At 36.8% G+C, this 12448-nt stretch overlaps 1 protein-coding gene across 1 annotated transcript in view; it reads right to left on the bottom strand.

The window, feature by feature from the left end:
• Positions 1-12448, bottom strand: part of DPF3 (double PHD fingers 3) — a 204006-nt gene that overhangs the window by 86044 nt on the left and 105514 nt on the right. Inside the window, exon 2 of the mRNA XM_011370920.2 lies at positions 8124-8284. Coding sequence (XP_011369222.1) covers positions 8124-8284 — 161 coding nt within the window. The remainder of the gene's footprint in view (positions 1-8123; positions 8285-12448) is intronic.

Raw genomic sequence — 12448 nt, 5'->3', positions numbered from 1 at the left:
TTATAGTCAAGATTATCAATATTCTCTCTTGATAATTCATAGAACAAAGACAAAAAAAAGCAGTAAAGATATAGAAGATTTGAGCAACACAGTCAACCAACTTGATTTAATTCATATTTACAGAAAATTCCAACAGCAGGAAAATACATTCTTTTCCAGACCAGACCAAAGAAAATATTTATCCAAGACATATCATATTAAGGGCCATAAAACAAGTCTTAGTAAATTTAAAAGGATTCAAGTCATACAAAGTATACTCTGACCATATGAAATTAAATTAGAAATAAATAACAGGCATATCTTTGGAAAACCCCCTCAAATGTTTGGAAATAAATAACACACCTCTAAATAATCCATGGGTCAAGAAGTAACCAAAAGAGAAATTAGAAAATATTGTGAATTGAATGAAAATGAAAACACAATGTCGAACTTTGTGAAATAAGGCTAGAGTAGTATTTATATTTATAAATTATATTTAAAAGTGCCTATAGTAGAAAAGAAAAAAGATCTGAAAGCAATGACCTCAGTGTCTACCTTAAGAAATGGGAAACAGAAGAGAAAATTAAATCCAAAGTAAACAGAAAAAAGAAAAAAGAAAGATCGGAGAAATTATAAAATAAGAAGAAAAAATTAAGAAAATCTATTATACCAAAAGCTATTTCTTTGAAAAGATCAATGAAATTGATAAACTTTTAGTTAGACTGATCATGTAAAAAAAAAAAATTCAAGTTACCAGTATAAGGAATTGCCTTTTCATTTGGCCATAGCCATCAGAGATCTTAAAAGACTCAGTTAAATGATTTTCAGAAAACATATAGTAGACTCAAAAAACTTCCTGAGACCTAATTTCCTTTCCACTCAAAAATCTTAAACCATCTATTTTGTGTGTAGAGGTTGTTCGACTAAAGAAATAAATGTCTATTAAACTAAAAATTAAAAAAAAAAGGATATACCACTAAAGATTCTACAGACATTAAATAGATAATAGTATGAACAATTAATTTTCACAATTTAGATGAAATAAAAAAAGTCCTTGTAAGTTGCAAACTACCAAGGCTCACTCAAGATGAAAAGGATAACCTGAAAAGCCCTATCTCTATTAAAGATATTAAATTTGTACTTAAAAACATTCCCACAGGGAAATTGGCCAAGTCCAGATGGATTAACTAGTAAATGCTCAAAACATTTAAAAAAGAAATATCAATTCTACAAAAATTCTTCTAGAAAACTGAAAATTAGGGAATACTTCCCAACTCATATATGAGGCCAATATCACCCTGAAATCCAACCATACAGACACAAGAAAATTATAGATCGATATCTCATAAACACATATGAAACTAACAAAACATTTGCAAAGAAAATTTGAAGATATATAAAAAGGATAATTCATCATGACAAAGTGGGGTTTATCCTAGGAATGCAATGTTAGTTTAACATTAAAAAATCAATCAGTGTAACTCATCATATTAACAAACCACAAAAGAAAAATCATATGATCATCTCAATAGACTAAGAAAAACCAGTGGACAAAATCCAATATCCACTCCTGATTTAAAACTCTCAAATCAGTAATCTGATAGTGACCACAAAAAACCTACAGTTAACATCATACTTAATAATGAAACAATGAATGCTTTCACCTTAAGATCAGGAACAACATAAAGATATCCACTCTCACCACTTTTACTTAATATTGTCCTGAACATTCTAGCCAGTGCAATAGACAAGTAAAATAAAACTCATCTATACTGAAAATAAAATTTTCTTAATTCACTAACGACATAATCAACTATGTAGAAAATGCTCTGCAATCTATAGAAAGCTACTAGAACTGATAAATGAGTATGACAAGATTGCAGGATACATGACGAATGTACAAAATTAATTGCATTTTTGTATACTAGCAAAGAAATATCAGAAATTTAAATTTTTAAAAACCCATTTATAATAGTATCAAAAATTTGGGGTATTTAGAGATAAATCAGACAAAATGTGAAAGACCTGTACACAGATATGAAGGGAAGAATTAAAGAAGACATTACTAAATAGGGATGTATGTTATATTTATGGACTAGAAGACTCAACATTGAGAATTGTCAATTTTCCCCAAACTAATCTACAGATTCCACACAATTCCAATCAAAATCCAAGCAGACTTTTTGCAGAAACTGACAAACTATAAAATTCATGTGGAGATACAAAGGACCTAAAAAGCCAAAATATCTTAGAAAAAGGACAACTTGGAGGGCTAACACTACCTGATTTTAAGATGCATGATAAAATTACAATAATCGAGACAGTGAGATATTAGCGTAAAAACAGACAAATAAATCAGTGAAACAGAACTGAAAGTCCAGAAATAGACCCACATACATGTAGACATTTAATTTTTGACAAATACACAATAGTAATTAAGTGATGAAAGGCTAGTCTTTTCAATAAATTATGCTGGAACAATTGGATATCCATCTACAGAAAAATAAACTTTAATCTGTATCTTACACTGTTAAAAAATTAATTCAAAGGGGCTCATACACCTAAATATAAAACCTCAATCGCAAAACTTCTAGTAAAAAAAAAAAAAAAAAAAAACCAGAGAAATTTTGATCCGGGTTAAGCAACAATTTCTTAGATATGACAAAATCACAATTCATATAATAAAAATTTGATAAAATTTAAAATATCTGCTCTTTGAAAGATACTATTAATGAAAAGAAAAGCCAAGAGCTGGGAGAAAATATTTGCAAAGCATTTATCAGATAAAGGTCTTACATCTAGAATATATATAGAACTATAAAATTTTAATAATATCAAAACAAGCAAACTAATTTTAAAATGGATGAAAGATTTTAACACTTCACCAAAGAACATATATAGATGGCAAATAGTATACGTAAAGTTGCTCAACAACATTACTAATTAGGGAAATGCAAAGTAAAACCACAATGTGAGACCAGTAATATAACTGTTAGAATGGCTAAAACTTTAAAAAGCTGACCATACCAAGGGTTGCCTTGCCGGAATCAATGTAAAATGGTACAACCACTTTGAAAAACAGCTTGGCAGTTTTTTTAAATGTTAAACATACACCTCCCTTATGATCCAGTCATTACACTCCTAGGTACTTTACCCAGGAGAAATCAAAGTATATGTCCGTACAAAGATTTGTACACAAACATTCGTAGCAGTTTTATTTATAATAGTCAAAAAAATGGAAACAAATCCAAATGTCTATCAACAGATGAATGGATAAACAGTTTTACAGCCATACAATGGACTACTACTCAGCATAAAAAGGAGTGACTTACTGATACATGCTAAAACATGGGCGATCTCAAAATAATTATTCTGAGTGAAAGAAGTCAGAACTCTACCCCACCAAAAACATGAAGTACATACTGTATGATTCCAATATTAAAAGAAAATCAGTGGTTGCCTAGTGGGGAGGGAGTAATGAAAGGTGCAGGCAGGTGAAAGGGCAAGAGGGAGGGATTTCAAGGGCCACAAGGACACCTGAGCATTATGGATATGTTATTTTGATTGTTGTGATGGTTTCAGAGGTATGTGCATGTCAAAACTTATCAAATTGTACATGTTAAATATGTGTTTATTGTATGTCAATTATACTGCAATAAAGTTGTTAATTTTCTTAAATGAAGAAGTAACCCACAGACTTTTGCTTCTGGAAAGATGGGGTAGATATATTCTTTCATATTCCCCCCACTAGGTACAACTAAAACGCCTAGACATTGCTTATACAACATAAATAAGATACTGAAATACAACATAAATAAGATATTGAAAGGTAAACCAACTAGGGACTTTTGGACCCAAGGAACAACAGGGTGGTGAGAGTTCTCTGGGGATTTTTTGTTGTTGTTGTTGTTGTTGTTTTGCCTTATATAACCCAGACTAGGTTCTAGCAAAGTTAATAACCCAGAAATAGCAACGCATGAGATTTGAAAAGCCCCAATAAAATCCTGCTCTTTCTAGCCAAAGGACCAAGAAAAGTACAGCCTAGCAGGGCATCCTAATATCCTTGTTGGATTGGTGTCAGAGAAAGCTGAGTGAGAAGAAGACGCCCCATGGTGTTGATAGAGGCCACATGGGGAATAATGAGGCCTGCTTCCTCCTCCCTGCTAGGGTAGTAACAGTGGAGGCCTAGTGGGGAGCCTGGCCCCCTACCTGTGCCCAATGATAATGAGGCGTTCCTCTTCAACAGGGTGTCAATAGAGGCTGAGTGGAGAACCCAGACTTCCACACCCATCTGACTATAATGAGGGGCAACCCTTTTCCCTCACCAGCAGTTTCAGAAGAGGTCTGTGAAAACAGAAAACTTAAATAAAATCTAGAGTCTCGCAATATTATGGCCAAAATGTCCAGCAGTCACTCATACAAAGAACCAGGAAAATCACAACTTGAAAAAGAAAAGACAATAGATACTAACACTGAAATTACACAAACCTCAGAATTATCTGACAAGGATTTTAAAGCAGTCATCCAAAAATGTTTCCACGAACAATTATAAACACTTGAAACAAATGAAAAAACATAAAGTCTCAGCAAATAAATAAAAAATATAAAGAACTAAATGGGAATTTTAGAACCAAAGCACACAATTTAAAAAAAAAAAAAAAAAAAAAAGACCTCAGCAGATGGGCTCCACAGCAGAATGCAGAGGATAGAATAGCAGTGAACTTGACGAGAGAACAATAAATCACCCAATATGAGCAACAGAGAGAAAATAGAATTAGTTAAAGCCTGGGGGATTCATGGGACTATAACAAGATCTAACATTTGTGTCAGTGGAGTCCCAGAAGGGAGGAGGGCTGAAAATGTATTGTAAGAAATAATGGCTGAAATTTCTCCAAATTTGGCAAAAGACATAAACTTACAGATTCAAGAAACTGAGTGAATTCCAAAAAGGATAAACCCAAAGAAATCCACACCAAAACACATCAAAATCAAATTTTTGAAAACTAAAGACAAAGAAAAAAATCTCGAAAGGAATGACACCTCACTTACAAGAGGAAACAATTTGAATGGCAGTAGATCTCTCATTACAAACCATGGATGCCTAAAGGAAGTACCAAAACATTTTTCAAGTGCTAAAATAAAAGGACCATCAACCTAGAATTTTATATCCAGCAAAAATATCCTTCAGGAATAAAGGGGAAAAATCAAGATATTCTCGAATAAAGGAAAACTAAGAGAAGTTGGAACTAGCAGACATACTTTAAAAGAATGGCTAAACGAAGTCCTTAATCAGTAGGAATTATTTTAAAAAATAAAGGAAACTTTATTTATATTTCAGGATTATATATCAGGAAGGAAGAATGAGAGTAAAAATATGAGTAAATACAATAGATAGTTCTCAAATTTTTTAAATTATGTTTGATAGTCGAAGCAAAAATTATAATACTATCTGATATGGTTTTCAATATATGTAGAATACATGTTTAAGACAGTATATTATAAACGGGAAAGGATAAAGAGGTTTAAATGATGAAAGGGAGAGATAGGTGTGATTATAACAGGGCAGTAAGAGGGAGATCTTTTTGGTGATGGAATAATTTTTTATGTTGATTCCACAAATCTATACATGTGATAAAATGGCATAGAATTATGCATACACCTTTGATTACAAATGTCAGTTTTCTGGTTTTGATATTGTACTATAGTTATGTGAGATGTATCCACTGGGGAAAACTGGGTGAAGAGTACCAGGGATGTCTCTGTACTATGTTTGCGACTTCCAATGGATCCATAATTACTTCAAATTATTAAAAATACAAAGAAATTATATAAAATTCCACATACAAAAAAAAAAAAAAAACCTAAATAGGGAAAGCAAAATGAAACAAATAAACCTAAATGTTTTAACTGAGTTAGTAGCACAACCACACAGAGGAATTATTTCAAGTGACCTTAAAACACAGTAATTTGATTCTACATTCTTAATAGGAAATACCCTACCAACAAAAAGAAAAATTTTAAACCATTTTCAGCAATCTTATTTTATTCTGATACTGTTGTACATATATTGTGAGGTAAAGCAAATAGGCTATTATGTTGGCATCATTAAGAGCCAGAATTTTTTTTTGGTGTGAAAGGAGATAAAGAATTAAGATAGTTAAGTAAAAGCTGTGTAAAACTGAACTGAATGAGAAATACCAGTATAATTTCATAATGTATTTTATCTTTAAAAAAAGAGAAATTATATTTCTTAGTTCTGCTCACTGAAAAGTCTTAGAAATTATGACCAACCCAGGATCAATGAGCACCAGCAGCTTGTGGTATCTAAATAATTTCCTACAAAAAAAGAAACAAGAGTTTCTTAGAGAAATAGCTGATTGCAGGTCTAGGGGCAGTAAGTGCATACAATGAGTCTGAAACATTTGTCCTCATAGTAGGATAACAAGAAAGCTATCAGAAATTACTTGTGGAGTTGTTTCAAAATACGAGCACTGGCCAAAACCCCTACTGGCCAAAGGAAGGAACAGCTTAAGCATAAATCAGAATAATAGCTGCAACAGATTAAAATGCATCCAATATGTTTAAATCTGTGAATACATGATGGTATTTTTTTAAAAATAATAACTTATTGATCATCTTTGGAGAATACTAGGGAACCAACTCATTTTGAAAACTGGTAAATAAAGAGGGGGTGGATTATTTTTCCTGCCTTTCGTATGTGAACTGTACCTAACAAAAACCAAAATTTTAATGAGATGTTTTTCTTTATAGAAGTTATAGAGCTAATAAATGAAGAAGTAATGATAGCCTCAAATCAAATGTCACCTTGTTGTGACTCTTAATGACATAAAGGATCTAGGCAATTATCATCAAGGGCTGCTAACATCAGAAAAAGAGAGTTAACCAGACTGTGCACGCCTCCTGATGAAAATACACACCACCACTTAGGAATTGTTCTTGCCCCCAAAATTGAACCTAAATCTGATCAAGTCTCTAGACCAAACCACCAATTCACAGGAATAACACCATGGCGATGCAATCAGAAAATCTACATTCTGGGCAACCAGTGCAAACAAGACAATTTCTTCCACAAATAACAGTGGGGGTCGGGGGGACCTACAGATTTAAAGAGACTTAAGAGATATATCAGACAATTGCAATGAAGGGATCCTATTTGGATACCGATTTAAACTACAGGGGGAAATAAATGTTGACCAAATATTTGATGACATTAGTCTTACTGGTAACTTTGAGCTTTGATAGCCGTTATTGGTTGGGTTGTTTAAGTTCTTACATTTAGAAATACATACTGAAACATTTACAGACAAAATAATATGCATCATGGACTTCCTTCAAAATAACCTGAGGTCAAGGAAGAAGATGGAAGCTGAGTACAAATGAAACAAGACTGGCCATAAATTGATTGTTGTGGAGGCTGGATGATAAGTAAGTACATGGAGATTCATTTTACCATTCTCTCCACTTTGGGATGGGTTTGAAATTTTTTCATAACATAAAGTTTTTAAAATATACTCATACAGCACCAGAAAACTGCATTCCTTATAGCTGCCTCTCTAATCTCCACCCATTGGTCTTTATTCTGTCCTGTGATACCCAGAAGACCAGTATCATGGTAACAGTAATATCAACAATAGTAGCCAGCGTTTATGGAACACATACTATGTGCTAAACTCATGAGCTTTTTTAATGAATATTTGCATTTAATTCTGACAAAATCCTGAGGTAAGTATTATAATTATCCCCATTTAACAGATGAGGAACCTGAGGGAGAGAGGTTTGATGACAAAGCTAAGCCTCAAACCCAGATCTGACTGCAGATTCCCAGCTTATAACTAAACTCCACTAACAAGGGTAAAAGGTGAATATAGCTGTCCTCAGCCTTCCCCTTTTGGGGCTAAACATCCTGCCCCTCCCCTGCCAACACAGCTTGAATGCCCCACACCATTCTTGGAACATCTGCCAAGAGTGACAAAAGTAGTTGAGTTTCTTGAAAGCATCCCAGCCCGCCGTACAGCTTGCCCCATCCCCACCTGCACAGCAGGGATTCCAAGACGAGCTCTGTTCCTCCTCCACCCAAACTGGAAGCCCAGGCATGCGTACCTCCCAGCGGTATCATGGCTCACCTGGGCCTCGGTGCCTCTTCTCCATCCAGATGTAGCAGTTGTTCTGGGCCACGCCGGTCTGCGAGTCCAGGAATGGGAGACGCACGCTCCGCTCCGCGCACAGCCGCGAGTTATAACTCCGGCAGTGCTCGATGGCTTCCTTGTAGAACTGGTCCCCGAGCCTGTCAGGAGATAGAGAGAAGACGAATGAGGCCAGCAGAAACAGAAGCACACTCAGAGGGAAACTGATGTCACCCCCCGCCCTCCCTTGGAAGATTCTGCAGTTAGGAAGACTAAGGCGCTGAGTACCAAGAGCCTGGCCAAGGGAGAAAATCCAACTGGGTGTCAAGTCTCCACCAGTTTCTATTTCCTGAACCAAATCCACCAGACAACTTAGAGACCTCTTTAACTAAGAGCCAAAATCCTCAAAAGTAAGCTATAAAAATTAATAAACAGAAACCTCATTTAAAATGGAGAAGAGAGAACTCTCACACCCAAGTCACTCAGCTCAGATCCCTGAACCCAACAGGAAAAGTTGCACGTTGCACCTCCCACAAGATACTACACTACCTTGGTAAGTGGAAGAAAAGATTCCTCCTTGCCCAGTAACAGCTCAGCCAACTGGAGACTGCAGTAACTCAGCCAATGAAAAGTCACAATACTTTCAACTTTCAGTTTCCACCAATGAACTCTTCATTTACAACAGCCCCACCCAAGTCCATAAAAAAGTTTCCTCTCCTTTCCTCCTCAGGACTTGCCCATGGTTTACCATTAGACTGGATATACTGAATTGCAATTCTTTTGTTATTCCCAAATAAACTGACTTTGCTGGAGAAATAACTGGCTAATGTCAAAATCACCAGTAAAGGTGACAAGTCCCTCTTCTAGGAAGCTCGAGGTCCCACTCCAGAATAGAGGTGGATCTGAAACAACCTTCTGCATGGGATCTACTAGGACACCAGGCTTCTAGAGCCCCCTCATTAACATCCCCCATCAGCCACACTTTGTTCTCAGTATTCGCCAGCAAAGGCAACTCTAGAATGTACCCAAATCACCAGCATACATGCACAGATTTCCTTTATGACAGGAGAGAATCGCTTCATATAAACAAAGATTAGGACCCATGAAACATCCCATAAAAATTGAGCTAATATAGGGAGAAGGAGGTGAAGAGGGGCGTACACCAATTTTTTAAAACCACACACTTTAATAACTTTCTGATGGAAAACAAAAGGAATCATTTAAAATAATAACAGTTGGATTTTGAACTTAAAATAATTCACTTGCTAGGTTTTAAAACACAAATAGACCTTTTTCGTTTCCTGGAGTGGTGATCTGATTAAGCACAGTACATTTTATGTTCCCTAATATTTGATATACTTGGACATGTGGTGATGCTACTAATTTTCAGATATATCCTTTTCGAGCACCAAAAATATAACATTGATAAAACTGATCAAAAGTAAAGTACAAAAAATAATCAATGAGATCAAATAGCTAACAAATAAAAGATGAATACATGTTAGAGGTTAATGAATGGCTCAAGGAAATACAAATGTAATAACATAACCTCTGACAAGTAAACCTGAGCTTCTTAGCAGGGAGGAGGAGGAAAAGACAAGAAAGGAAGAGCTAGGAGATTTTAGGGCCAAAGGGAGAATCGAGTAGCTCATTTCGAAGTGACATTATGAATGTCCCTTTGTTTTCATCCTATGTAGATTTGAAAAGCCAAATTGGGGAAGGAAAGTCACTAAGTTAAAAATAATATATTTTTTAACCAAAATTTTTAGAGGAATAAAGAAAGCGAAATTTTAAATGGATATTTTTTAAAAGTCTGTGGGTCGGATTCTACCAAAGAGTTTAAAGCAAATTTCTTATTCTGGGAGGATACAATCATTGAAGCTTCTGACACATCTTTTGGAAATTACTTATTGATGTGCCCCCTAAACAAAAAGTCTTTTGCTCCTTTTTCACCTCTGAACATCTTCCCTCTCATAAGGAAAGCATAAATTGCTCAGAAAGTGTCCTAGCAGTTGCAAACCAAACTATAATCAAATTATAATAGACACACAGCTGGAACTAAATTGGGGAGGGGGATAAAAGTCCATTAAAATGCTATAAAATGGAACAGCACATACACTGATGTAATCACAGTTGGTAACAAGGACCATGAGATTGATCAAAAAATAAAGAACCACTTCCTTTAAAGTGTTCTCAACTGTGTCCCAGCAACTTAAATGTTTCCTTCTGCTAAAGCAATAACGTAGCTCCGTGTAACAACTTTCACAGGCAGCTCACTCAGCCCAGGCAAGATGACACAGCTTGCTCAGGGTGTCCTAGATGCTCCAGCTCCCCTCCACGAAACAGCGACCAGCCACGCCACACTGATGAGAACTGACAAGAACACGTGACAGAGAGGTGTCGGATGTGAGAAACAGTTATCTGTTTTCCCACGGTCTTTTGACAGATTGCCAGAAAAGACGTTAACTATTCCAAACCCAGAAATTCTGCTGAAAGAGAACCTATTAAAAAGATGAAAAGAAAATTGCACACTAAAACTTATTGACTGAAGGGAAGAGGGTTTCCAATTTCAAAACAAACTTCTGGAAGCCAATACAAAAGAAATCTATAGTAGGCTCTCAAATTAGACTTTTCCTAATATGCTCGTAACTCACTTCCAACAGCTTCAATCCAAAAGAGAGGAACAAGAAAGTGAGCTTGCTGAAAATGAAAAGTGAAGTTGGCCAACTCCGTGCCCCATGCAGAATGGAACAAGAAAGTCAAACAAAGCAGCACGATGGGCAAAGATTAATTTCAAATCTTAAATACTTTCCACTTGCCTAACATGCAATGTTATTAGTAACAGGCATGCTGGGGGGTGCATTTTTTAAATGTAATCTTTGTGTGAATAATACCTCCCTTATGTAAACAGAAAAGACTTTCTGGGGACTGGAACGACTGTGTTAAAGATTGAAGCTGCAAAAATGTGACATCCAACACCCTCTCTGCCATCGTCTCCAGGGAAGTCGCTTTTAAACAGACCAGACACTGGCAGAGATTTGGAAACAAATTTTAAAGCCTTTTTCAAAATTTGAGAGGAGAAAAGAGACTAGAGCCAAGCCTTCTTGATAAACTTAAGCAGCTCTTCTCCAAAAGTTAATTAGCCAAATTCTTCACAAGGCTTGCTCTGCTCTCTAGAAGAAAACAATGGCCGGCCAGGTCTCCCTAACCCATGGTAAGCTATTTAAACGAGAGAGAAGACAAATGTCCTTGTCAGTATGATTTCTTAAAAAAAAAAAAAAAAAATCCTACAATGATAGGATCCCAGGAGTAAAATCTGCATTCAAGTTACAAGAGGCAGAGGGAGCAAGGAAAGGCTGGCAGAGAATGACTCATTTTGTGGAGTGGTGACCAGCATGCCTCAGGCTGGGTCAGGCCCAGTCCAGCCTCGGCCATCACCCATCATCACCAGACCAAGAAGGCTGGCTTTTCCACGGATGATAGATGTCTTGGGCTGGCACAAGGCAGAGTAGAATGATGTTCTCATCAGCAACTGACTTCGGGCTACTCAAGGCTGCAATCAGAAGCGGGGGGCGGGCGGTGTGGGGCGAGGGAAACAAATTGCTGGCCTGCCGCTTGGAGCACTGCTGGCTGCCCAATTCTGGGGCTTCGTGAGGGCTGAGATCTCTTAGGGATCCTATCTGGAGTGAGAGCATCATCCTAGCTCTGAGAGTGCTCCAATGACCCTCCTTGAGCGTATCTGTGGAGAAATGGCTTCCAGGGGCCAAAGAGGATTCAAAGTAGAAAAAAAAAAAAAATAAGTTCTCCAAAATGACTGCCAACTAGGCTCTAAATGTGATTTTCGGAGTCCATAACACTCTCTTTGAGACTCCTGCTCCCTCTCTCAAGACCTCCCTGTTGTTCTCATAGATTCCATTCCCGGATAACTCCCAGGTCCAGCCCTCCAACCCAGACACCTGGGGCCCCTCACTTTTCACTGTCTCTCTGGTCCTGTGTTCTAACCCAAGAACAAGTGTCCTGCCTTACCTCAAACACCTGTCCTAAGGCAAATTCCTCATCTCCTGCCAGAGCCTGCTCCCTCCCTCCCCCAGTCTCCATTCTTCTAAGGTTGGGGTATGGGGACCTAAGAGAACTGCTCTCATATCTCCCTAGCAGGCTGTCCTTGGCCGGTACCTTTCCTTCATCCCATCTGGCAGTGAATTCTTTCATTTCTTAGGGAGTTGTCTCTCTCCATTCCCACTGCACTGGCCACAAGTCCCCTTTGGCTGTAAAAACAGGACCTTGGCCCATCCCTGCTGTTTGTGCACATAAACAGAGATAAGCAC

The sequence above is a fragment of the Pteropus vampyrus genome, unplaced genomic scaffold (genome assembly GCF_000151845.1).
Source record: "Pteropus vampyrus isolate Shadow unplaced genomic scaffold, Pvam_2.0 Scaffold177, whole genome shotgun sequence".
Classification (NCBI taxonomy): domain Eukaryota; kingdom Metazoa; phylum Chordata; class Mammalia; order Chiroptera; family Pteropodidae; genus Pteropus; species Pteropus vampyrus.
The sequence above is the reverse complement of the archived record's forward strand: the minus strand, read 5'-3'. Positions and strand labels throughout refer to the sequence as shown.